Source organism: Musca autumnalis, unplaced genomic scaffold (assembly GCF_047663935.1).
Source record: "Musca autumnalis isolate F117 unplaced genomic scaffold, ASM4766393v1 scaffold_5, whole genome shotgun sequence".
In the NCBI taxonomy this organism is placed as follows: Eukaryota; Metazoa; Arthropoda; class Insecta; order Diptera; family Muscidae; genus Musca; species Musca autumnalis.
Genome location: NW_027412088.1, coordinates 186,557,469 through 186,585,146, shown reverse-complemented (window position 1 = coordinate 186,585,146; position 27,678 = coordinate 186,557,469). Strand labels below are relative to the sequence as shown.

At 35.1% G+C, this 27,678-nt stretch overlaps 2 protein-coding genes across 2 annotated transcripts; one reads left to right on the top strand and one right to left on the bottom strand.

Annotated features, from left to right (window-relative positions):
* Nucleotides 1-1,416: 1,416 nt before the first annotated feature.
* Nucleotides 1,417-10,138, bottom strand: LOC141406541 (pickpocket protein 28-like). The gene is made up of 3 exons (XM_073992174.1): nt 9,977-10,138; nt 2,801-3,183; nt 1,417-2,732 (listed from the first exon to the last, which is right to left on the bottom strand). The coding sequence occupies exons 2-3, from the start codon at nt 3,168-3,170 to the stop codon at nt 1,435-1,437; spliced, it is 1,668 nt and encodes a 555-aa protein (XP_073848275.1). The 5' UTR covers nt 3,171-3,183; nt 9,977-10,138; the 3' UTR covers nt 1,417-1,434.
* A 640-nt stretch (nt 10,139-10,778) lies between these two features.
* LOC141386877 (pickpocket protein 28-like) lies at nt 10,779-20,953 on the top strand. Its single transcript, XM_073955778.1, has 2 exons — nt 10,779-11,166; nt 19,677-20,953. Exons 1-2 carry the CDS (start codon nt 10,779-10,781, stop codon nt 20,951-20,953), a joined length of 1,665 nt encoding a protein of 554 aa, XP_073811879.1.
* The last annotated feature ends 6,725 nt before the right edge of the window (nt 20,954-27,678 follow it).

Here is a 27,678-nt window from a genome sequence, read left to right as displayed (position 1 = left end):
CTCATAGAAGGTCGGTCGATTTTAAAGTAGAGAATAAATGTTTTTTTTCTTATAGAGATTCAATAGATCTTCTCATTAAAAATCAATTACTAAGTTGAAGTCACTTTTCAAATAGTTTACTGAAGAAAGATCAGTAGCACTTCTGAAGCAAGATCAATAGATTTTCTCATGGAATATTAATGAAACCCAGTATACTATTGCAAACATATATTTGTTTGCTGCAAAATATGTTTGGGACATATGTTAGAGAGGCCGTTTTTTTCTGCGTGTAGATCTTCTCATACATTATCTGTAGATTTTCTAATAGAAGTTCTGTTGTTATATTTATAGAACGTATCTTCTTATAGAATCAGTATATTATCTCGAACAAGATCAGTAGACATTCTTATGTTCGGAAGATATTCGATGTTCTTATTAAAGATCAGCTGATCTTCTTATAGAATGTCTGTAGATCTTCTTATAAAAATTCTTTAGATCCTCCTATAGAAGATCTGTTAATCGTCTGATGAAAGGTCTTTAAAATTTAATATAGACGTTAGTACATATTTCGTATTTCAACTATTCTACAGAAAGGCATACCAAGACTGTCTTTGGTCTTCTATAACAAGACCGTCAGAAATTCTTTGGCAGAAAGGTATGTTTACTAAAAGAAGCTTGGTGGCCATCTTGGAGAAGTCTTCCTTGTATACAATGAGAAGATATTCTTTATATATTTATATTTTTCTGAGGAGACCTTCTGGACTTTCATAAGAAGACCTACATACACACAGAGAAGAGATATTGTAGGAGCAATCATATTCTAAAAGCAAAATAGTGTATTTTAAAAATTTGAAAATATATATTTTTGGTGCAACAATATATTTTGTGACATTATGTTTCCTGACACAAAATATATGGTTAAAACAACAATATATATTTTCAAATTCTTAAAATACTCTATTTTGTTCTTAGAATGTGATTGCTCCTACAAAATCTCTTCTCTGCGTGTATTACCTAAATGAAGATTATCTGATTTTAGGATCCACTTCGGTAGAGTCGATCCTAAAATAAATCAGCTTATCGATTATCACAACCCAGGGATCTTCAATGTTGTTAAAAATATGTATTTTTATAGAAGCTGGGGCTACCTAGAATTCATTTTCTCATAGAAAATATGCATGTCTTTAAGAGAGGTTCAGTTCGGGTCTGTGAATGTTTCGGTTCGGGTCTGTGAATGTTTTTCTTTTCAAACAATAAGATCTTTGAATGAAAGAAAGATAATCGTGTTGTTTTTTGTAGACAAATCCGAAAACTTCTTATAAAATACCAGTATTTCCTCCCATAGAAACTCACTTTGCTCCCTTCTCTTATCCTCCCCCGGATTATCCAACATACTTACCTTTCTCTTAATATCCTTTCATAAAACACCTCTACCACACTTTACAACTTTCTTCTTTATTTCTTTTCCATGGGATGGCTTAAATTCCACCAGAAACGCAACGTAAAATGATACAACATTTCAATGATACTTAAAAGCGAAACACCCATAAAAAGACCACAAACACCACCAAAATTGGCCAGCAAATCCGTAACACCATACAATTCCGAACGCCTTGAGGTAATGAATTCATTATCCTTGAAATAAATCCACACCATGGACATGGTCAAGTCGGGATACATTTCACGTATATCCTTCAAATTTGACACAGCATCAATGGTATTCGCTACATCGAAGCTGCCCTCCGATATTTCTGTTTCATAGTCCAACGACGTGCAGGCAGGCAAACAGTCACAATCATCGATGGAGGGCTTTGTCTTCTTTAAACCTTGCTTAAACTGTTTGAAAAGTAAGTTGTCCTTGGCCTTTCGATAACAAGACAATTTATCTGAGCCACAAACTGGAGTCTCGGGGTTGCGGGGCATATAAAAGGTAACACAACCGCAGGAGTTCAAGGTGAAATTTGTCAAGCATTCCAGTTCGCAGTTATTTTTGCTATATGCCTTAAAGTAGCGCAGCGCACGATCCTTGTTCAAATAGCATTGACGCTTGTGCGGCTTATATTCTGCAATACCCGATGAGGTGGTAATCATTTTTGTTTTCACCGCAATCATAACATCCTTATCCATGGAGACATGGACAAAATGCTTTGCCATTGATGGTACATCATCGGGTGAGTGGAGGAGAATCTTAAAACCATCGGCCACATAGCGACAACTGTAGTCCACTTCATTGGCGAAATTTTGTAAGGCTGTCACAAAGCCAGCCATGGAACCCGAACCCAATACCCTGGCCGGATAAGTATTCAAAATGCCATCGGTGGTAAAACCCTCCTCCAAAGACCAACTGAGCGATTGGTTGAACATGGAAATATTTAAATCGGGATTCTGCAGGCTCTCTTGATATTGATAGGTGTTTTCACGATACAAATCGGTGGCTTTCAAGCTGTTGAAGGTGAAGCAAATACCCTCATCGGTGTAGATTTTTATAAAGAAACGATCACAAGTTGTTTCCACACCAAACCAGCCGCAATTGTAGCAATATTTGTGGAAATCTGGTAACATTTCATTCAGCTTTCCAATGTAATCGATTGGAGGAGCTGTGAAGTTGCCTATGGTGGTGTTTGTTTGGACATCACAAAGCTGCAGCAAAGTGAGAATATCCTCCAAATTTTTAGCAGTGAAGTTGTCACTTAATTTTTCACCATTTTCAGTGTAGCCCTTAAGGCCCTGCAAAAGTTGCGAATAAGAGGGTACTAGAAAATAGTAAAAGAAAGTTATTTTGTGAAGGTTTTCGGAGAATATTTTCTTTTTCCTTTCTTACCTGTCTCATTAATGGCCCTTTTCGTTTCCGGACATATGGTTACAGCTGGAAATGGTATACTCCATATGGGGGTCGATCTCTCGGATATTGTCACAATAACCGGAGTCTCATTCCACTTCACATAGGCCTTACAAATCATTTTACCACAAAAATAAAACGACACCATGAATACCAAAATCCAAAAACATTTCTCCTTCCAATGACGCCGATGGCCAAAATATTGAAAACCATGTATGGATGAGGTGGCACAAAATTCCACATAACTTTTCTTCAATGCTTGCCAGCAGGACATTCTCTGTGGCTTTGCAGGCGTCGCCGGAGAACATGGTATTTCAATGGTAATTTCTTCCATGGTGTTTTTGTTTGGCATTTTGAGGGATCTCCTGTAAAAGTTTGAGATTATAATTGCAATTATTTTAATTTAATAGCGAGCAGTCCTTTTCAGCCGAAATATTTGAATCAACTGCAAAGTGGTTGCTTAAAGCATAGAAGTCATTTGTTTGTCTAACCAATTAGCCTTGTAACATTTTATTATAAACAGGGCACTTAATTAACACACAAATAAATAAATTTTAGTGTGTCCTTGAACCATGATGCGTTTATTAGAGTGTCCTTAATTATATACAAACTATAAATTGTGATAAGATAACCATGAAGGCAGATTCACCAGCAATTTTTGATGGAACATTTTTGCTATTAAAATGTTTTCTACAGACCTGTTTTTCAATAGTACAAGGTAATGTTTTCTATAGACAATTTTTGTCTATAGAACATTATATAGAACAATATTTTTCTATCGAACATGTTTTCTATACGAGTATAAATTTTTTTATGTTCAATAATTCCCATATACAATTTGATATGAAAAATATTTTCTACAGAAAAAATTTAGTGAACTTTTCTATAGAAAACTTTAAAAAAAATTAGTGAAATTCTCTATAGAACACTTTTTTAATAGAAAGTTCACTTTCTGCTCAAACAAAAACAAATTAAATTTTTTTCTATAGAAAAAATATTTTCTATAGAATTTTTAGAGACAATTTAAATAGAATTTTTTTTAAGAATAAATTTATTTCTAAAAAAAATTTCTATTGAAATACTTTCCTTTAGAAAGATTTTGTCTAAAGAACATTATATATGTAGAACAATATTTTTCTATTGAAAATGTATACGAGCATAGATTTTTTATGTTAAATAATTCGCATATACATTTTTGTTCTATGAAAAATATTTTCTATAGAAAAAATTTAGTGAAATTTTCTATAGAAAACTTAAAAAAAATTATGAAATTTTCTATAGAACACTTTTTTAATAGAAAATTCACTTTCTGCTCAAACAAAAACAAATTAAATTTCTTTCTATAGAATTTTTAGGAACAATTTCTTCCATAGGAAATGTATCCCATTTCAATAGAAACATTTTTAAAGAATAAATTTATTTCTTTAAAAAAATTTCCATTGAAATATTTTTCTTTTCAAAATTTTTTCTATAGAATTTTTTTCTATAGAAATTATTTCTGTAGAATATATATTTTACACCGAATAGAATTTATTCCATACAATTATAGAATTTTGTTCCTACAGAAATTATTTTCTATAGGAATTTTGTTTCTAAAGAAAAATTTCAGTAGAACTTTTTCTATAGAAAACGTTTTCTGTAGAAAATTTTTCTAGAGAAAATTTTTCCAATATAATTTTTTTATGTAAAATATATTATATATAAAGATTTGTTTTATGAAGAATATATTCTATAGAAAATATTCAGTGGAGTTTTCTACCGAAATAGAAAATTCACTTTCAGTTCAAAAATAAAATACAAAAACAAATTATGAAATTTTTCCAAAGGAAACATTTTTCTATAGAGTTGTTATAGACAAATTTGTTTATTGAATTTTTTTCTATATAAAATTATTCTAAAAAATATAGATATGTTTGTTCTGTAGAAATTTTTTTCTATGGAAAATATTTTCTACAGAAACTTTTTCTATAGAAAATTTATTCTATACAAAAATTTTACGAATCGAAATGTTTTTTTTTTTTTCATAGAAATTATTTTTCATAAGAATTTTGTTTTTATAAAAATTATTTGTTAGGATTTTTTTATAGAAAATTTTTCTGCAGAAAATCGTTTCTAAAGAAAATGTTTGCTTTAGAAAATTTTTTATAGCAAATGTTTTCTATGAAAAAAATTTTGTATATAATTTTTTTATGTAAAAAATGTTCTATTCAAAATTTTGCTCTAAAAATATTTTATATAGAAAAAAATAAGTGGAACGTTTCATAGAAAACATTTTTGCATAGAAATTTCTTCCTATTGAAAATATTTTCTACAGAAAAAAAATAATTTATTTATTTATTCTATACAAAATTTATATCCTATCGTATTGTTTTTCCTTAGAAACTATTTTCTATAGGAATTATGTTTATATAGAAAATGTTTTTTATAGAACATTTTTCTATACAAAATGTTTTTGTAAAATTTTTTTCTATAGCCATTTTTTTAAGAATAAAAATATATATAATAAAAAATATTTTCTATACAAGATTTTATTTTTTGGAAAATATTTTCTATAGAAAAAATTCAGTGCAATTTTCTATAGAAAACTTTTTGAGAGAAAATTAATTTTCTAGTAAAAAATTATTTATTTTTATAGATAATTTTTTCTATAGAAAATTGTTTCTTTAGATTTTTTCTATGGAAAATGTTTTCCACCGAATATTTTTGTACAGAAAATGTATTCTATACAAAAATTTTCCCCATCGAATTTTTTTCTATTGAAATATATTTCTATAGAAATATTTGCTTCTGTAGAAATTTTTTTCTAATGTTTTTCTATAGAAATTATTTTCCATAAGAAGTTTGTTTCTATAGAAATTATTTTCTTTAGGATTTTTTTTTATAGAAAAATTTTCTGATAAAATCTTTTCTAAAGAAAATGTTTGCTTTAGAAAAAAATTTTATAGCAAATTTTTCGTATACAATTTTTTTCTATTTAAAAAATGTTTTATACAAAATTTCGTTCTAAAAAATATTTTCTATAGAAAAAAATAAGTTGAACGTTCTATAGAAAACTGTTTTCCATAGAAATTTCTCCCTATTGAAAATATTTTCTACAGAAAAAAAATAATTTATTTATTTTTTCTATACAAAATTTATTTCCTATCGTATTGTGTTTCCATAGAGATTATTTTCTATAGGAATTTGGTTTCTATAGAAAATGTCTTTTATAGAACATTTTTCTATACAAAATGTTTTCTGTAGAAAAATTTTTCTATAGCCAATTTATTTATAGAAATTGTTTCTTAATTTTTTTTTCTATGTAAAATATTTTCTATACAAGATTTTTTTTTGGAAAATATTTTCTATAGAAAAATTCAGTGAAATTTTCTATAGAAAACTTTTTGATAGAAAATTCATTTTCTATTAAAAAATTATAGATTTTTTTATAGACAAATTTTTCTTTAGATTTTTTTTCTATGGAAAATGTTTTCTACAGAATATTTTTGTACAGAAAATTTATTCTATACAAACATGTTCCCCATCGAATTGTTTTTTCTATTGAAATTATATTGAAATTTTTGTTTCTGTAGAAATTATTTTCTGATGTCTTTTTCTATGGAAATTATTTTCCATAAGAATTTTGTTTCTATAGAAATTGTTTTCTATAGGATTTTTTTTTAATGGAAAATTTTACTGCATAAAATCTTTTATAAGGAAAATGTTTGCTTTAGAACTTTTTATAGCAAATCTTTTCTATAGAAAATGTTTGGTATATAATTTTTTTCTATGTAAAAAAATGTTCTATACAAAATTTTGTTCTAAAAAAATGTTCTATAGAAAAAAATAAGTGGAACGTTCCATAGAAAACTTACTGAACCTTTCAGTAAAGGTATTTTCTATAAAAAATATGTATTTTCTTTCCCCGAAAAGTCTGTGGGATTTTGTAAAGCCTTCCCCTGAAGGGTTTGTCGGAATTTTCAATTGAAGGTTTTTTAAACCCTTCCCTTAAAGACATCAGTGGGATTGTCTAATGAAAATTTTGTGAAAGTACTTTAAGGACATTCTATTGCTGACTGAGTCCTTTTCAGGACAACATGTTGGCTACAGAAACTCTCTAAGGCCATTCTATTAGCGACAAAAGTAATTTCAGGACATTATATTGGCGTCAGAAGTGCTTCCAGGGCAATGTATTGGAGATGGAAGTTTTTCAAGGTTATTCTATTGGCCACAGAAGCCCTATCAGGGCAATCTATTAGCTATAGAATTCTTTAAGGTCATTCCTTATGCTATATAACCCTTTGAAGGCATTCTATAGGCGATAGCAGACTTTTAATGTCATTCGATTGCCGATAGAAGTTCGCTATGGTCATTCAAGTGGATACGGAGGTTCTTTCTGGGCAATCTGTTGGCAACAGAAGGAGTTTCAGAGAAATATATTTGCGAAAGAAGCCCTTTAAGGGCTTGTACTGGCGATAGAAGCAATTTCAGGACAATATATAGGCTATAGGAGACCTTCACGGTCCTTTCATTGGCTATAGACCATTGTCATTTCAGGACAATATATAGGCTATAGGAGGCCTTCACGGGCCTTTTATAGATGCCATTTCAGGGCAGTCTATTGACTATAGAAATCTTTTCAGACAAATTTACTGACATTCCATTTGCGATAGAAGCCTTTCATAACAATCTGGCGATAGGATACTTGGTGATAGGATACTTCTAAGGGCAATCAACCGGCGACGGAAGCATTTTACGGGCAATCCACTGGCGATAGAAGCAATTTACGGACATTCTACTCGCGAAAGAACCCCTTTAGAGCTACGGAGCCCTTTCGGGGAATTTTATTAACGACATAAGTCTTCCAGGGCAATTTATTGACGACAGAAGTCCTTTAACTATTTGCTACTGAAGCTCTTGAAGGGTATTATATTGGCTACAGAAGCCCTCTCAGGCAATCTATGGGCGATAGAACCCCTGAAAGGACATTCTATTGAATACAGAAACCCTTTCGTGATTCTAAATATTATGGAATGTATCGATCTACTCCTTCGAAAAATTTTTAACTTTTGTGTGATTTCAAAAAAAAAATTGTATAGAAAATTACGTGACTTTTTCTCTGTGAAATGTGTATCTGTTCACAAAAATGTGAAATTTTTACCGAGTCCATGCTTCCTGACTTAATGGTCCAAATCTGGTGGACATAATAACTCTTATAAAAGTATTCAATACTACTTGTTTTAATCGACCTATGATGTCGATATCGAAATATTCCGAGGCCAATAGTATTGCCGAGGACACCACACCGAAAATGCAAGGATTACAAGGAGTCTTGCGAATATAGTTACCTGCTGCAACCTGCTGTTTTTTATACTTAATGGCAGAATGGATCAAAAATACCCTTTCATAGAACCGCTAGATGATGATAATGTGCAGCAAAAATGTTCATCAGACTGTGTTCTATAATAATTATATTATATGCTGCTACAACAACAACAACAACATCAGACTGTGTTCAGTATACATATACCAAAAATGCAAGGATTACCGGAAATTTTGCGAATTTGGGAACCAGTAACAATCTACATTTGAAGCAGTTTTTTACACTTCATGGAAAAACGGACCAAAAAGACCACTTCATTGAACTGCTAGACGACTTAAATGTTCCACAAAAATGTTCCTCGGATTGTGCCCTGTAAGGATTACAAGGAATCTTGCGAAGATAGGAACCTACTACAGTTTTATACGCTTTATGGGAAAATGGGTCAAAAAAAAAAAACTTTAAATAAATCGGCTTGAGGATAAATATATTCCACAAAAATTTTCCTTGGATTGTGGTCAGTAGTATTACCAAAGACACTGTATACCAAAAATCCAAGGATTTCAAGGAATCTTGGGAATTAGAGAACCACCCACAACCTACATTTAATACAGTTTTTTTACATTTTATGGAAAAACGGACCAAAAGGTATCTCAAATGAACCGCTAGATGATTAACATTTTTCACAAAAATGTTCCTCGGATTATGGTCAGTAGTATTGCTGAAAACACTGTGTAAATAAAATGCAGAGACTACCAGGAATCTTGGGAATTTGTGAACCTGCTACAACCTACTTTTGAGACAGTTTTTTCACGCTTTCTAGATAAATTACGAAAAGCCCCTTTGTTGAACAGCTAGAGGATTAATATCTGGCACAAAAATGTTCCTCGGATTGTGGTCAGTAGTATTGCTGAAGACACTATCCAAGAACTACAAGTAACATTGCGAATATAGGAACCTGATACAACCTACTTTTGAAGTAGTTTATTACACTTCATGGAAAATTGGACCAAAATGACCCCTTTATTGAACCGCTAGAGGATAAATATATTCCACAAAAATGTTCCTCGGATTGTGGTCAGTAGTATTGCTGAAGACAATGTATACTAAACATTCAAGAACTACAAATAATTTTACCAATATAGGAACCTGCTACAACCTACTTTTAAAGTAGTTTGTGCACACTTTATGGCAAGTTGGACCAAAAGGACCCCTTCATTGAACACCTAGAGGATTAATATATTCCACAAAAATATTCCTCGGAGTGTGGTCAGTAGTATTGCTGAAGACACTGTATACGAAAACATCCAAGAACTACAAGTAACATTGCGAATACAGGAACCTGATACAACCTTCTTTTGAAGTAATTTTTTACACTTTATGGAAAAATGGACCAAAAAGACTCCTTCTTTGTACACCTAGAGGATTACAATTTTCTACAAAAATATTGCTCGGAGTGTGCTCTCTAAAATTGTCAAGGACACTGTATACCAAATGTCCAAAGATAACAAGAAATCTTGGGATTTTGGGAACCTGCTCGAACCTTTTTTATTGTACTTTTTACACCTCATGGAAAAATGAACCAAAACGACCCTTAATTGAGCCGCTAGAGGTTTAATACTTTCCACATACATATTCCTCGGATTGTGGTCAGTGATATTGCCAAGGAGACTATATACCGATTACAAGGAATCCTTCGAATATAGGAACCTGCCACAAACTACTTTTGAAGTAGTCTTTTTACAGTTTATGGACAAGTTGATCAAACAGACCTCTTCATAGGACTGTTAGAGGACTACTATGTTCCACACATATGTACCTTGGATTGTGGTACTGTGTTATTGAATACTCTCGGTTACCTCTATTAAAGCTTATTGGACACTGTCAATTTTCAATAAAAACAGTAAAACAAAAGCGGAAGTCTTCGTGACAAATTCCACTTTTTACCGTCTTAACACTTCCGCACGTACACTTCTTGTCAATTTTAGTATTGTTTTCCACTTCGCGGTCAAGTCGAAACTATCCTTTCCCATTCAATGGCAATATTGCACAACCTCTAATCGAATTTGCCACATATTTGCCGTTCATATTCTTAATTATAGCCTGAAATGCATAAAAAGGCGAACGCGATAATTAAAAGTTCATAAAATTCAAATAAAAGATGGATGGACAAACAGATAGGTGGATATAAATATGAATGGATGGATGGCTATTCCAAGCACAATGGGGCAATAACTGTTCTTAGCAGGAAGTAATTAAAGCCACATTCTCTAATAATCTGCAAGATTATAAAAAAGTTTTTCTTTTTATTAATTTTGAATAAGTATTTTACTATGAGGGTCTTCAGGTCATTCTCCTTTCGTCCTCAGCGCAAATACTAACATTATATGCTCTGCCATAAGAAACGCGTCATACCTTTAAAAATTAAAGGCTGGAAAGTCTATCCACTTATTTGTCATAGATGTTGGGAATTTTTTATTATCATTCAGAGATTTAGTAGGCCTACAGAGAGCCATAAGCCTTGTGTGTGTGTAGCAATGAAATCATTAGGCATGCCAATGAAATGGTTTCACAAAAGAATTGTTAGTTATTTATAATACTACACGGCAAAGCAACGGTTGTAAAAGTCGCAGCCGAAAAAACGAAACGGAAAATTTCAACATGGCATGTCCGGCAAGTAACTTAAATGACGACACTTCAATGGATTTGGAGCAACATACATCACAGAAAGAAAGTGGATCCGATACACCAGCCAAAAAATCTCTTAGTTTAAGTCTAAAAGAGATTTATGAAGAATTTTGTTCAAATACTTCAATACACGGCTTTCAATATTTTGGCCAGAGGCGTCCCCGCAAAGAGATTGGATTCTGGATAATTATTTTCATTATAACCATTTATTTCTGCACCTCCATCATTGTGAAAATCTACATCAAATGGTGTGATACACCGGTGATTGTCAGCTTTTCGGAGAAATCCACACCCATATGGAGTATACCATTTCCGGCTGTTACCATATGTCCGGAGACAAAGAGGGCCCTCAAGGAGACGGGTGAGTATAGCAATAAATTTATTAATACTACTATGCAAATTTTTTTCTGAAATTTGTGGCAGATTATATAGAAAATAACAGGGAAGATTTCGCAGAAATTCTCCGAAAACTTTGAGGGAAGGAACATTTTTTAACAGAAGGATTTTCAACATTTTCTCAAGAGACCTACGCAGAGGCCTTCACAAAAACTTCCTAAAGGAAAGATTTCTGTGAACCCTTTCTAAAAGAGTTCATGGAAAATTTTCTACAGGAAATGTATGTGAAGGCTCCCGGTGAATTTTCTGTAGAACATTTTGTTTCGCCTTTATTGAAAGCTTCAGGGGAATTTTCTAAAAGACAGATTTCAGGAAAATTTTCTATAGAAGTCTTCAGTGGAATTTTTTATAGAAAATTTTATAAAGATTTTTCAGGAGGCCTCCGCAGAATTTTCTATAGAAAATTTGGTGAAGCCTTCTCTGAAGGAATTTTTGTAAAGGGAATCTTGGAAATTTTCTACAGAAAGTTATGTGAAGCCTCCCTGAAAGCTTCAGAAGAAGTTCTATACAAAACTTTGTAAATCTTTCCCATACAATTCCTAAAATGTTATCTAGAAAATTTTGTGATGACTTCCCCGAAGGCTTTTGAGAAATTTGCTATAAATAATGCTGTGAAACTTTCCCACATGGCATCCGGAAAATTTTGTTTTGAAGATTTTGTAATACTTTCCCGGAGGTATTTTTTAGAATGTTCTATGAAATATTTTACGAATCCTTCCCTTTTCCATAGAAAATTTTGTGAATCTTTCCCTTAAAGGCAACAAACAGACTTTTCCATAGAAAATTTTGTAAATCTTTCCCTGAAAGCTTTCTTGAAGGATTCGGGGAATTTTCCATTGAAGGCTTCACCTGAATTTTCCATATAAATTTTTGAAAATTTTTTTTCTGGAAAATTTCCGGGGAATTTTATTTCAATTGGAAAATACGCGGAAGCCTTCAGGGAAGCCTTCACAAAATGTTCTATGGAAAATTCCGTTGAAGCCTTCAAGGATAATTTGCCCGGAAGACTTAAGGCCAGAACAGAATCAATCGTCGCTTGCTTTACTTGCTTCCCAAATGTCAAATTATAAAGCAATGCCAGAGCCTCCTAAAGAAGAACGCAGGCGTATTTGCAACGAGGCTCTGGCATTCCTTTATAATTTGACATTTGGGAAAGCAAGCAAAGCAAGCGACGATTGATTCTGTTCTGGCCTTTAGGGCCTGCCTATGCATGTCGATAAGAAAATGAATGCGTAAGAAAAACTACCAAATTTGAGTGTGTTTTTCAAATTCGTTTTGAAGCAAAAGCAAAGGTAATAATATTTCCAAAACTAAAGTTTGGGTGTGTTTTATGCGCACACATTTTCGTTTCGAAATACATAAACAGGGGGTTATTTTCTATAGAAAATATCGTTGTAGCTTTTAAGTGAAGGATTCACAAAGTTTTCCATAGAAAAAAACATCGGGGAAAATTCACCGGAAGCCTTTAGTAACGGCTTAACAAACATTGTTATGGAAGAAGGCTTCAAAAGAGAATTCTCTGTCTATAGAAGACCTCAGAAGTCTATTCTCTGCTTATAAAAAACCTCAAAAGTAACTTAGTAACTTCTCTGTCTATCTGAGACCTCAGAATTATCTTCGCTGTCCATAAAAAAGTCTTCACTTTCTGCAAAAGACCTCAGAAGTACCTTCTCCGTCTCTAAAAACCTCAGCAGGTCCTTTTATGACCCTAAACGACCTCAAAAGGATCTTCATTGTCCATTAAAAAACCTCAGAAGGATCTCCTTTGTCCAAAGAAGTCCCCAGAACTGTTTTTTTGTCCATAGAAGACCTCAGAAGATTCTTCTCTGTCCATAGAAGACGCCAGAAATGTATTGTCTGTCTACAGACGACATAAGAAGAACCTTCTTTGTCCAAAGAAGTCCCCAAAACTGCCTTTTTTTGTCCATAGAAGACCTCAGAAGATTCTTCTCTATCCATAGAAGACCCTAGAAATGTATTGTCTGTCTACAGAAGACCTCAGAAGGATCTTCTTTGTCCAAAGAAACCCCCAGAACTGTATTTTTTGTCCATAGAAGACCTCAGAAGATTCTTCTCTATCCATAGAAGACCCTAGAAATGTATTGTCTGTCTACAGAAGACCTCAGAAGGATCTGCTTTGACCAAAGAAATCCCCAGAACTGTACTTGTTGTCCATAGAAGACCTCAGAAGATTCTTCTCTATCCATAGAAGACCCCAGAAATGTATTGTCTGTCTACCATAGACCTCAGAAGGATCTTCTTTGTCCAAAGAAGTCCCCAGAACTGTATTTTTTGTCCATAGAAGACCTCAGAAGATTCTTCTCTATCCATAGAAGACCCCAGAAATGTATTGTCTGTCTACAGTAGACCTCAGAAGGATCTTCTTTGCCCAAAGAAGTCCCCAGAACTGTATTTTTTGTCCATAGAAGACCTCAGAAGATTCTTCTCTATCCATAGAAGACCCCAGAAATGTATTGTCTGTCTACAGTAGACCTCAGAAGGATCTTCTTTGTCCAAAGAAGTCCCCAGAACTGTATTTTTTGTCCATAGAAGTATTATCTGTCTATAAAAGATTTCAGAAGTATCTTCTGTATCTATAAAACTCTTAAAAGAGTCGTATCTGTCTACAGAAGAATCAAGGAGGAAATTTTTGCCCATATAAGACCACTGAAGTTCCCTCTCTATCTATAGAAAAACTCAGAAAAACTCTACTTTGTCCAAAGAAGACATCAGAAGTGTACTCTCTGTCTATAGAAGACCTCAGGAGGGTCTTCTTTGTCCATATAGACCTCAGAACTCTACTCTCTGTGTGTGACTTCAGAAGGGTCTTTGTCCATATAAGATCTCGAAAATTTATTCTCCGCCTATTGAAGGCCTCGGAAGGGGTTTCTTTGTCTATAGGAGACCTCAGAAGTCTGCTATCTGCCCATAGAGGACCTCTGATGGATCTTCTTTCTTCAAATATGATCTTAGAAACCTATTCTCTGCCTATAGAAGAACTCAGAAGTCTATTATATGTAAATAGAGGACCTCAGAAAGATCATCCTTTCTGTCCATGAAATACACATTAGAAAGGTTTTCTCTCTCCATAAAAACCCTCAGAAGAATCTTCTTTGTCCATAGAAGGCCTTAGAAGTGTATTCCCTGTCTATAGAAGACCTCGGGAGGATCCTCTTTGTACCTTAGAAAAGTCTTCTCTGTCTATAGAACAACTCGAAAGTGTATTCTCTGTCTCAATAGGATCTTCTTTGTCCATATAAGACCTCAGAAGGGTCTTATTTGTCCAGAGAAGAGCTCAAAATGGTCTTCTTGTCCATAGAAGACTTCAGAAGTGTCTTACTTTTCCATACGAGTTTTTATATGGAAATGGAATGGGTCTTCTCCGTCCACGGAAGATCTCCGAAGGTCTCAAATGGGTCTTCTCCGTACATAGAAGACCTCAGAATGGTATTCTTTGTATATAAGAAACCTCCGAAGGGTCTTCTTTGCCCATACAAAACCTCAGTAGGGCCTTCTTTGCCCATACAAAACTGTGTTCTTAGTTCATAGAAAAACTGAGAAGATTCTTCTCTGTCCATAGAAGACCCCAGAAATGTGTTCTCTGTCTACAGAAGACCTCAAAAGGGTATTCTTATATTCTTCATTGCCCAAAGAAGATCTCAGAACTGTCTAATTTTACCAGAGAAGAACTCAGAAGAGTCTCCTTTGTACATGAAAGATTTCAAAAGTGTATTCTCTTTATACAGAAGACCCCGGAAAGATAATCTTTATCCATAGACACCTCAGATGAGTATTCTCTGTCTATATAGCACCTCAGAAGTGTTTTATCTGTCCATAAAACCCTCAGAAGAGTCGTATCTGTCTATAAAAGACCTCAAAAATGTAGTCTTTGTCCATAGAAGACCTCAGAAGGGGCTTTTTGTCCTTTTAAGATGTTTTTGTCCATAAGAAGTGTACCCTCTGTCTATAGAATACATCAGAAGGATCTTCTTTGTCCATAGAACACCTCAGAACTCTTCTCAATGTCTATAGAAGACATCGGAAGGGTCTTCTTTGTCCATAGAAGTTCTCGAAAGTCTATTCTCCGTTTATAGAAGACATCAGAGGGTCTTCTTCATCTATAGAAGACCTCAGAAGTCTACTCGGAAGGGTCTTCTTTGTCTACCGAAGTCTATTATCTGCCCATAAATGACCGCTGAAGTGTCTTCATTGTTCAAAGAGGATCTCAGAAGTCTATTCTGCCTATTGAAGACCTCAGAAGTTTATTATATGCCCATAAAGGACCTCAGAAAGATATTCTTTACCCACAGAAGACAGCAGAATTGTCTTTTGGATGGAAGAGCCTTGTCCATGGAAGACCTCCGACAGAGGAAGAACTCAGAAGGGTCTTCTTTGTTCAATGAAGGCCTAGAAGTATTTTCCCTGTCTCAAAAGACTCTTCTTCAGTAGAGTAGATGACCACTACGGGCATCTACAGTAGAGTAGATGACCACTGTGGGCATCTACAGTAGATGACCACTGTGGTCATCGAAAGTAGAATAGATTACCACTGTTGCCATCTACAGTAGAGTAGATGACCACTGTGGCCACCTACAATAGAGTAGATAACCACTGTGGCCACCTACAATAGAGTAGATAACCACTGTGGCCATCTACAGTAGAGATGAGCACTGTGTCTACAGAAGACCTCGGATGTCTATTATCTCCCGTATAATACCTCTGAAGGGTCTTCTTTGTTCAAAGAGGATCTCAAAAGTCTATTCTCTGCCTATAGAAGACCTCAGAAGTCTATTATATGTCCATCAAGGACCTCAGAAAGATCTTATTTGCCCTCAGAAGACAGCAGAAGAGTCCTTTGGATGAGAGAGTCTTGTCCATGGAAGACCTCAGAAAGAAGAAGAACACAGAAGGGTCTTCTTTGTTCAAAGAAGGTCTAAGAAGTATTTCCCTGTCTCAAAAGGCTCTTCTTTGTTCACAGAAGTCATCAGAAGGTTATTCTGCGTTTATAGAGAAGGGTCTTATTTGCCAATACAAAACCTCAGAAGTGTAATCTCTCGCTTTAGAAGACTTTAGAAGGGTATAATTTGTCCTTAGAAGATCTCAGAAGTGAATTCTCTATCAATGGAAGACCACAGAGTGCCTTATTTGTTCATAGAAGACCTACGAATTCTGTTCCCAGTCTATAGAAGACTTCAGAAGGATCTTTTTGGTTCATAGAAGTCCTCAGAAAGGTCTTCTCCGTCTGTAGAAAAACTCAGAAATATCTTCTCAATAGAAAACTGAGAAGTGTATTCTCAGTCTTTAGACGACCTCAAAAAGTCCACCTTCGTCCATAGAAAACCTCAGAATGGTATTATCTATAAATAGAAGACCTCAGAGTGTCTTCTTTGTTCATGGAAGACCTAAGAATTCTGTTCTTTTCCATCGACGACTTCAGAAGGATCTTCTTCACAGAAAAAAAAATTGTAGCCATTTGATAAAGAAATTCAAAGATTCAACCAAAAATTTATCGATTTTCCGGCAATAAAAAAAATTGTCATATTGACAAAATTCGATAAAATTTTTTGATCACAAAGTAAAAATACATGTTGATAAAATAAAATTGTAATATTGACTAAAATATTTATCGATTTTTTTTATTTTGAACTGATAAAACATTTCACATATTGACAAAAATATTTATCAAAATATTTCACATTTTGCTTGATAAAAACAAAATATTTTCTTGATTAAAAAAATTGTTGAATGCATTTTTTCCAATCAATAAAAAAATATTCATATTTACAATTATTTTGTCGTTTTTTTTTTTTTTGTTAAATACAAACCCAAACGCCACAGAAAAAGATACATACACACTAGGGCTATAACCAAAAAAATACCACCACATAGCCGTGTAGAGCATGGAAAACTATTATGAAATACGGCGTTAATTTTTCTCTATCGCGAAAAAAGTTTCCGCACCAAATGCATTGAAGTTCAGTAATGCATTTTTTAATTTTAGCTGTTATGACAACATATTTGCTTTTAATTAAAATTTTTATTTTTTTGTAATCTAATTTAAAATCATTATCAAAGCGTTCTGGACCAATTTGTTCTCAAATCGCGCCATTTCGGAGCATTTTAGGAATTTTTGACACTATTGCAATTTTTGTTTTTTCTTTATAAACTCGCGAATTTTATGTTTATATTTATTGTACCTATTGGACAAGGGAATATGGGGTCATTTGCAACGAAGTCGCGAAAGTTACAGGCTGTTTTTGTTGGCTTTGCCTGTGAGAATCGTATATGTTTTTTACAAAAATACAACACCAGTACCAGGTGGGGAATTTTGTCCTAATAATGTAAACGCGTTTCTAAGATCGATTCGGTGAAAAAAGTTTCCGCGCCGACTGTAATTACTAAATCCCTTTTGGTATTTTTTCTACTTATAATTTTAAATTTGCTTTGTTTGAATAAATATTTATAGACAAAAATACATTTCTCACCGGCAAAGTCATTAAAACTGTCTGTAACTTTCGCGAATTTGTTGCAAATGACACCATATTCTCTTGTCCAATAGGTACAATAAATATAAACATAAAATTTGCGAGTTTATAAAGAAAAAACAAAAATTGCAATAGTGTCAAAAATTCCTAAAATGCTCCGAAATGGCGCGATTTGGGAACAAATTGGTCCAGAACGCTTTGATAATGATTTTAAATTAGATTACAAAAAAATAAAAATTTTAATTAAAAGCAAATATGTTGTCATAACAGCTAAAATTAAAAAATGCATTACTGAATTTCAATGCATTTGGTGCGGAAACATTTTTCGCGATAGAAAAAAATTGACGCCATATTTCATAATAGTTTTCCATGCTCTACACGGCTATGTGATGGTATTTTTGATATTTGCAAAAAAGTGCAAAAAGTTATAACCCTAATACACACATTTATAAATGGTCGTGGTTATTTATTTATTTGAAATGCCAAGTACAAAAGTCCGTGTTTAGACACACAAATTTCTCGGGAAAGTAAATTCAGTTTTCAGGCAATAGGGAGTAGGAAAGAGTATTGAGGAGCTCTTTCCTCTCCGTTCTCTCCCAAAAAACTCAATTTACTTTCCCGAGAAATTTGAGTGTCTAAACACAAACAAAGCAACACCAGACGCATAGGTACATAAAAAATAACAGATGAAAGAAAGAAAAACGGAATGGAATAATTAATAACAGAAGTACATAATTATTTAGTGTCACACATTAATTTTAATATAAGAAAACAAATAAATCACTTTTAAATATAAAATACAGGAAACATTATTGAACGTTGTGAAATAAAACACATTCTTCTGCCACCTTGAAAATCATCAGCGGAAAATGGGTATCTGTAATGTGAGAAATAGTACATCCATATATATTTCAAATATATAAAATGTTTTGATGTTATTACCAATATCACATGCGGTTGCTTCTTTGTCAAATAAAATATTCTTATTATCCTTTTTCATATTCGTGAATTCAATTATAAAATGTATTGGGCATTTAATTTACTTGAAAGGCACCTTTACTTTAAGAAAACACACAAACATTGATTTGTTTCTGCACTACCGATCCACACAGAACGACTGATTTAAAGAGACTGCCAAAACTACCAAACTGACGGTTAAAAAATGTTATCTGCCTTTCATAACCACAAACAGAACAAAACATGAGAACTCGTACCGTTTTTTTTTTCTTTCCCTCTTCGTTTGTTAGGTTCATAAAAATCAGCAACAAACTTACATACAAGCCTTCAGCCGAGCACAAATAAATAAACAAGCCAAATGCCACACAAACGCTCCATCCCTTCATTCCATGACCATGCTTTGAAATATACATAGCAACGATACTCACATCTCAAGAAAAAAACACATCACATTGTTGTAGCGCTCTCTTTATGCCCTAATGTAGTTGTTTCTCTCTCTCTTGAGAGGAAAACATGCGACAAACGTTGAAAACCATTTTAACTACAGAAATTTATTAATAACCATAAACAAATTTCAATAAATTATTTGTTTGAAATCGTTTATTGATCGCTTTCTAGTAACATTTTCATGTTTGATAAACATTTTCCCTATATATTCGTAATATTTTATCGCCATTCGACAAAAATATGGTGATAAAGCTTTTAATCAAAATTTTCAGGGTGGATTTTTTTTCTGTGTTTGCCCATAGAATACCTCTTAAGTCCATAGATGACCTCATAATGATCTCTTTTGTCTATAGAAGACCTCAGACGGGTCTTTTCTGCCCATAGAAGTTCTAGGAAAGATATTCTCTGTCTAAAGAAGACTTTTCCTGAAGTATTCAGAGATGCTTCACACAATTTTGTATAAAGAATTCCTCGGAAGCCCTGGCGGCTTCACAAGCTTTTCATATCGAAAATTTCCCTAAAGATTTCACAAAATCACCCTGTGTTGCAAATTGTCCTCATCGTTTCCTGTTTTATCTCTTTTCAGATAAAAATTATGGCCAAATGTTGGAAATGTTCTACAACGACTACTTGCCAGGGGGAGAAAAACTCACCACCAACTACACTCTCAAAGAGCTACACCAAACCCTGACGTTGATGCATATTTGTCGTTCGGAAATTGATCAATTCTTTGAAATACCCAAACTTAACCATCAACCCTTCGATTACATCCAAACCATGAATGAAATGTTACCCCCGATGGAGAAATATTTGGTGCTGTGCAAATGGTTTGGCGAATCACAAAAGTGCGAAAAGCTTTTCACAAAAGTTTATACAGATGGCGGGATATGCTATACCTTCAATAGCTTAAAACCGTCAGATTTATATCGCTCAGATGTGGTAATAAATAGCCAAGTGAACGATTCGACACCCTTACAGTGGTCTTTGGAAGAGGGCTATTCGGCTAAAAATGTAAATCTTACAACATATCCTGAGCGAGTTTTAAGTTCTGGTTCGGATGCCGGTTTTCAAATTTACATACAATGTTTCCCTCAAGAAACGGATTACACCTGTAATGGTGCGGTACAGGGTTTCAAGGTACTGTTGCATTCTCCGGATGAAACACCCTCGGTGGCTAAGCATTTTGTAAGAGTATCAGGGGATAAGGAAACGCTTATTGCTGTTAAGCCCAAAATGATAACCACCTCCGCTGATATTGCAGCCTATCACCCGGAGAACAGGCGATGTTTCCTCAACAAGGATAGGCAATTACGTTTCTATAAAGTCTACAGTCAAGACAACTGCGAAAGGGAGTGTCTAACAAATTTCACCTATTCCCAATGTGGTTGTGTGCGATTCTCTATGCCTCACACCGCCGAAATGGAGATTTGTGGAGAAGATAAAATACGCTGCTATCGTAAGGCCAAAGAACAATTGAAGTTGCAACAATTTGCAGAGGGTCTGCAAAAAATCAATGGTTTGGAGGGAGTTGCAGCTGATTGTAACTGTATGCCAGCCTGTACCTCTTTGGATTATGAAACTGAAATTTCCGAGGGTCATTTTGATGTGGAGAGTACGCAAAAGGCCTTTCAGGTTGACGACATGTTTAGCGGCAAAGTTTCGCTGGTGCAAATCTATTTTAAGGAAAATCAATTTATTACCTCAAAACGTTCCGAGCTATATGGTGTTTCAGATCTGTTAGCCAACTTTGGTGGTGTCTTTGGTCTATTTATGGGCATTTCGATTTTAAGTGTTGTGGAGCTATTCTATCATTGTACCTTGCGTTTGTGGTCCAATATGACACTGAGCAGTGGGGTCAATTGAAGCGGAACAGTGGAATTAGTTTTTGAATAAAAAATAATAAAAAAATATAGAAATAAAAAAGAATTAGTCGGATAAATAACCTCAGCTTTTAATTTAACGAAAAAAAAACAATAACAAGGGTGGTGGACCCAAATGTCCTATGAAGAGATCTCTAATTTTAAAGATTAGATGACCACTGTGGCGTTCTTCTCTGTTTAGTAAATATCTTCTCTATCAATAGAAGAAATCTGAGGACTCTCACCTGTCTAAGAAAGTCCATCTTTGCATACGAAAAACCTTTATACAAGATCTGTGAATTTTCCTCTCTGTCCGCAGAAAAGCTTAGAAAAATTTTCTCTGTCAATAAAAACCTCAGAAGGCTTTTATTTGGTCGTAGAAGAACTCAGTAGAGTCTACTTTGTCTATTTGAGGACCCGGAATTATTCTATATGTATACAAAAACCTCAGAAGGGCCATTAAATCATTGAGGACTTCTGAAAGGTCTTCTCTGTCTAAAAAAAAATCTCAGAAAGAGTTTCACTGTGTACCGAAGGCTTCAGAAAATCGTATCGGCCCATAGAAGCGAACATAAGAGTATCTTCTGTCTATAGAAGTCTTGAGAATGATCTTCTTTGTCAATAGAAGATCCCAGAAGGGTCCTCTTTGTCCATAGAAGACCTCAGAATGATCTTCTTTGCCCATAGAATAGCTGCCAATAAAAAACTTCTCCTATTTGTCGCAAAATAACCTAAGAGTGGTATTTTCTATCCCCAGAAGGGTCTTATTTGTCCATAGATGTCCTCAGAAGGATTTTCTCTGTCCACAGCAGACCTCCGAACGATCTGGAAATTCTCAAAAGTATTTTCTTTGTCTATAGAAGACTTCTGAAGCGTGTAATTTGTCTGCCTATAGAAGACTTTGGGAGGTTTTTTTCAACCATAAATGACCTATTACACTGCGCAGCAAAATGGAGGTGAAAGTCTGGGGCACGGAAAATTCCTCTTGGGGAAGAAAGGCCTTGGTGAGTATATTAAGAACCCCTAAGGACACAGGCCGTGAGTCGAACTTCCGCGCTATGGCGTGATGAAGTTTTTGCTAGAGACCCTGTAAGCCATCAGGAATTAGCGTTATATCTTGGTTCACTGTTGCTTTAGCTTATTTTTGAGATGACATGTCCTAGGTTAAATGGAATGAGGATTATTTTCTTGGTGCACTTCGACCTTCTAACTCGCTTCCTTCAATGTCCTTTTCGTCCTTTATTTTAAAAGCCGCTATAAAATTACAACAAGATGACGTTTTTCAGCTGCACGCCATGACGCAGAAGTTCGACTCACGGCGGATCTGTCCTTCGGGGTTCTTAACATACTCACCCAGGGCTTTCATCTCCAAAAGGAATTATCTCTGCTCCAAAATTTGTGTTCACAGTGTTATCTGCCTATGAAAACATTCTTTGTCCATTGATTTTTTCTGTCCATAGAGGACCCCATAAGAATATTCTCTCTGCATAGTCGACTTGAGAAGGATCATGTTTGTACGTAGAATACCACACAAGCGTCATCTCTGTCCACAAAAGATCCCAGAGGGGTCCTCTTTCTCTATAGAAGACCTCATAAAGACCTGCTTTGTTCATAGAAGAGCTCAGAATGATCTTCTTTGTCCATAGAATAAATTCCTCAGAAGTCGTCCCCGTCAATAGAAATCTTCACCTTTTATGTCCCCAGAAAGGTTTTCTTTGTCCACAGAAGTCCTTAGAAAGATGTTCACTGCCCCTCCTAAAACAACAGAAGTATTTTGTTTGTTTATAGAGGATCTCAGAAGTGTATAATCTGTCTATAGAAGACCTTGGAAGGATTTTCTTTGACCATAAAAGGCCTCAGAAGTATATTACCTATCTATAGAAAACCTTAGAAAATTCTTCTTTGTCCATAGAAGACCTCAGAAGTATATTCCCAGTCTATAGAAGACCTATTTGCCCATAGAAAAGCTCAGAATACCTCGGAAGTCTTCCCTGTCAAGAGAAATCCTCAGAAGCATCCTATTTTTCTATGAAAACCAAAGAGTGGTCTTTCTGCCCCCATAAGGTCTTCTTTGTCCATAGAAGTCCTCAGAAAGATCATCACTGCCCCTAGAAGACGTCAAAAGTATGTCCTTTGTCCATAGACACCCTCTGAAGTGCATATTATGTCCATAGAAGAATTTAGAAGGATTTTCTATGACCATGAAAGACCACAGAAGTATATTATCTGCCTATAGAAAACCTCAGAGCGATCTACTTTGTCCACAGAAGACTTCGGAAGTATATTCCCTGTATATCGAAGACCACAAAAGGATGATCTTTGCCCATAGAAGGGCACAGAATAGTCTTCTCTGTCCATAGAAGACCTCAGAAGGGTCTTCTTTATCCATAGAAGATCGCAGTTCTCTGTTCATAAAGTACTTCAGATAGGCCTTATTTGTCCATCATAAGTCATCTTTGGGCAAAGAAGTCCTCAGAAGAGTATTATCTGTCGACAGAATATCTCAGGGGTACATTCTCTGTGTGTAAAAAACTGGGAAGGGATTTCTCTGTCCATAGAAGAAAGTAAAAGGATCTTTGTTGTCCATAGAAGTTCTCAGAACGATCTTCCCTATCCATAGAAGACCTCAGAAGGTTCTTCTTTCTCCATAGAATTCCCTATAAGGGTATCCTCTGCCCATAAAAGACCTCAGATGTATCTTCTCTGCCTTAAGAGAACCTCAACAAAATCTTCTCTGTCTATAGAAGACCACAGAAGGATAATCTTTGTCCATAAAAGACCTCAGATGCATTTTCTCTGTCTTTAGAGAACCTCAAAAAAATCTTTTCTGTCCATAAGTCATCAGAAAGGTCTTCTTTGTCCAAAGAAGTCCTCAGAAGAGTCTTCTCTGTCGACAGAATACCTCAGGGGTACATTCTCTGTCTGTAGAAAACCTCAGAAGGGATTTCTTTGTCCATAGAAAAAAGCAAAAGGAAATCTGTTGTCCAATAAAAGTTTTCAGAACGATCTTCCCTATCCATAGAAGACCTCAGAAGGGTCTTCTTTCGCCATAGAATTCCCTATAAGGGTCTTCTCTGCCCATAAAAGACCTCAGAAGTACTCCTCGGAAGAGTCTTCTCTGTCGACAGAATACCTCAGTGGTACATTCTCTGCCTGTAGAAAACCTAAGAAGGGATTTTTGTGTCCATATAAGAAAGCAAAAGGATCTTTGGTGTCCATAGAAGTTCTCAGAACGATATTCCCTATCAGTAGAAGACCTCAGATGGGTCTTCTTTCTCCATAGAATTCCCTATAAGGGTCTTCTCTGCCCATAAAAGACCTCAGAAGTACTTCCTCTGTCTCTAGAAAACCTCAAAAAGATCTTCTCTGTCTATAGAAGACCTCTGCAGGATAACCTTTGTCCATAATAAACTTGAGATGTATCTTCTCTGTCTTTAGAGAACCTCAAAAAAATCTTTTCTGTCCATAAGTCATCAGAAAGGTCTTCTTTGTCCAAAGAAGTCCTCAGAAGAGTCTTCTCTGTCGACAGAATACCTCAGGGGTACATTCTCTGTCTGTAGAAAACCTCAGAAGGGATTTCTTTGTCCATAGAAAAAAGCAAAAGGAAGTCTGTTGTCCAATAAAAGTTCTCAGAACGATCTTCCCTATCCATAGAAGACCTCCGAAGGGTCTTCTTTCGCCATAGAATTCCCTATAAGGGTCTTCTCTGCCCATAAAAGACCTCAGAAGTACTTCATCTGTCTCTAGAAAAACTCAAAAAAAAACTTCTCTGTCTATAGAAGACCACAGAAGGATAATCTTTGTCCAAAATAGACCTCAGATGTACCTTCTCTGTCTTTAGAGAACCTCAAAAAAATCGTCTCTGTCCATAGAAGACCATAGAAGAATCTCCTTCGTCCATAGAGGTAATAAGAAGGGTTTTCTCTGTCAACAGCAGAACTCACAGAAGGACTCAGAAGGGTAGTCTTTATCCATATAAGTTTTTAGAAAGGTCTTCTCAGTTCATGGAAGATCTCATAAAGGTTTTCTGTGTTCTCAGAAGTCTTCCGAATGGTCTTCTCTGTCCATAAAAGACCTCAGAAGTACCTTCTCTGTCTGTAGAAATTCTCAGAAAGGTTTTCTCTGTCCATAGAAGACCAAATAAGGACCTCAGGGTCTTCTTTCTCCATAGAATTCCCTATAAGGGTCTTCTCTGTCCATAAAAGACTTCAGAAGTACTTCATCTGTCTCTTGAAAACCTCAAAAAGATCTTCTCTCTCTATAGAAGACCACAGAAGGATAATCTTTGTCCATAATAGACCTCAGATGTATTTTCTCTGTCTTTAAAGAACCTCAAAAAAATCTTCTCTGTCCATAGAAGACCACCGAAGAATCTCCTGTGTCCATAGAGGTAATCAGAAGGGTTTTCTCTGTCCACAGCAGAACTCAGAACGATCTTCTTTGGCCATAGAAGGACTCATAAGGGTATTCTTTATCCATATAAGTTCTTAGAAAGGTCTTCTCTGTTCATCGAACATCTGATAAAGGTCTTCTGTGTTCTCAGAAGTCTTCCGAATGGTCTTCTTTGTCCATAAAAGACCTCAGAAGTCCTTCTCTGTCTGTAGAAATTCTCAGATAGGTTTTCTCTGTCCATAGAAGACCACAGAAGGACCTCCGCTGCCTATAGACGTCCATAGAGGTCCTTAGAAGAGTCTGTCCATTGAAAACCTCAGAATGATCTTCTTTGCCCATGGAATACCTCACAAGTCTTCTCTGTAAATATAAATCTTCAGAAGAATCCTATTTGTCTGTAATAACCTAAGAGGGGTATTTTCTATCCACAGAAGAAGGATCTTCCTTATCCAAAGGTTTTCTCTGTTCAGAAAGTGCTTCAGACAGATCGTCACAAAGTTCTTCTTTGTCCATAGAAGTCCTCAGAAGAGTCTTCTCTGTCAACAGAAGACTTCAGGAGTACCTTCTCCGTCTGTACAAAACCTCAGTAGGGTATTATCTGTCCATAGAAGACTGCAAAAGGATCTTCATTCGTGTTCTTTGTCCATAAAATACCTCAGAAGTACCTTCTCTGTCTGTAGAAAACCTCAGAAAGGTTTTCTCTGTTCATAGAAGACCGCAGAAGGATCTCCCGTGTCCTAAAAGCCTTTAGAATGGTCTTCTCTGTTCTTAGATCCTCAGAAGGATCTTCTTTGTCCAGAGAAGACCTCAGAATTATAATCTCTGTCCACAAAAGATCTCCATAGAGGACCTTAGGAAGGTATTCTTGGTCCACAGATCACCTATGAAAGATCTTCTTTGTCCGTATAAGATCTCAGAAGGGTCCTCCCTGTCCAAAATAGACCTCAGAAGGGGATTTTGTCCATAGAAGACCCCAGAATGGCTTTTGTCTATAGAATGGCCTTTTTTGTGCCTAGAAGACTTCAGAGGAGTCTTGCCTGTCCATAGATAACGTAAGAAGGATCTTCTTTTCCCATAGAAGTTTTCAGAGGATTTTTGTCTGTCCATAGATAAGCTAAGAAGGACCTTCTCAGAAGATTCTTCGCTGTCTATAAGATAACAGAACTCTCTTTTCTATTTATAGAAGAACTCAGCGGTATCTTCTCCGTGTTGGGAAAACCTAGTATGAATCTTCTCTGCCCTTGACCTTAAAAGAGTGTTTTCTGTAGATTGAAGTTCTTCGAAAGGTCTTCTCTGTCTGTCAAAAGACCTTCCCTGAAGTCTTCACAAAAGATATTTTACAAAGGTTTGTAAAAGAATGCCTCGGAAGGCTTACAAACAATTTATTCAAACAATCCCCCCTGGAGCTTTCAGGGAAGGTTTCACAAAACTCTTGTGTGTTTCACGGTGTTCTCATGACAGTTTCGTTTCCTTTTTGTTCTCCTTTCAGATAGAAATTATGGCCAACTGTGGGAGGCTTTTAACAACGTCTAATGGGGAAAAACTGCAATGTTCATAGATAAGAAAAATCAAAAAACAAAAAAATCACCGGAGCGCTTTTAAAATAAATCGATATTCAAGTTGACATTTTTAAGGGGTTTTTTAGGTTTCCACAATTTTGCTTGGAAACCGCACAGTTCTATCGAAATAGGACTAAAGAAAATATTGTAGCTGTGAAAATTCTCTACAAGTTTGGTATTTGCAATTCGTTCCTAGGTTGTACTAGTTTTGAGATATATAAGTTTAAGTTGGGAAATTGCAGTAATGCCATTGTTTTATAAGGAGACGATATAGTGTAAGTGAATGGTCCCAATTTGAACTTCTATATCTCAAAAATGGCAAAACCTACGAAAATATCGTAAAGGTTAATCTTGTAGAGAATTTTCAAAGCTACAATATTTTCTTTAGTCCCACTTCGATAGAACTTGCGGTTTCCAAGCAAAATCGTGAAAACCTAAAGATGTCAACTTGAATCACGATTTATTTAAAAAGCGCTCCGGCGATTTTTTTGTTTTTCTCATCTACGAACATTGTAGTTTCAGAATCCGCATAAACTTTCCAGGTGTAAGCACCTTCCATTTAAAGTTGTTTCAAGAGCACCGTGAGAGTAGACGACCAATGGGAACATCTATTGACCTACAGATTTTCTATAGGGAGATCTGCTGATATTCTATGTGATGTGATTTTTTGGAAAAATTTTATTCCCCAGAAAAACACTCTATCCCTTTACCGCTTCCCTGCGTATGTCCCTGATCGAAATTATGGACGGCATAAGAACTCGCTTCACACAGATACCAC

What these genes read in the sequence shown, in the direction of transcription:
- LOC141386877 (XM_073955778.1), top strand. Translation starts at nt 10,779, where the DNA reads ATGGCATGTCCGGCAAGTAACTTAAATGACGACACTTCAATGGATTTG. An exon ending in GAGGGCCCTCAAGGAGACGG is followed by an intron (nt 11,167 to 19,676) that starts GTGAGTATAGCA and finishes ATCTCTTTTCAG; the next exon opens with ATAAAAATTATGGCCAAATG.
- LOC141406541 (XM_073992174.1), bottom strand. Translation starts at nt 3,170, where the DNA reads ATGCCAAACAAAAACACCATGGAAGAAATTACCATTGAAATACCATGT. An exon ending in AAGGGCCATTAATGAGACAG is followed by an intron (nt 2,733 to 2,800) that starts GTAAGAAAGGAA and finishes ACTATTTTCTAG; the next exon opens with TACCCTCTTATTCGCAACTT.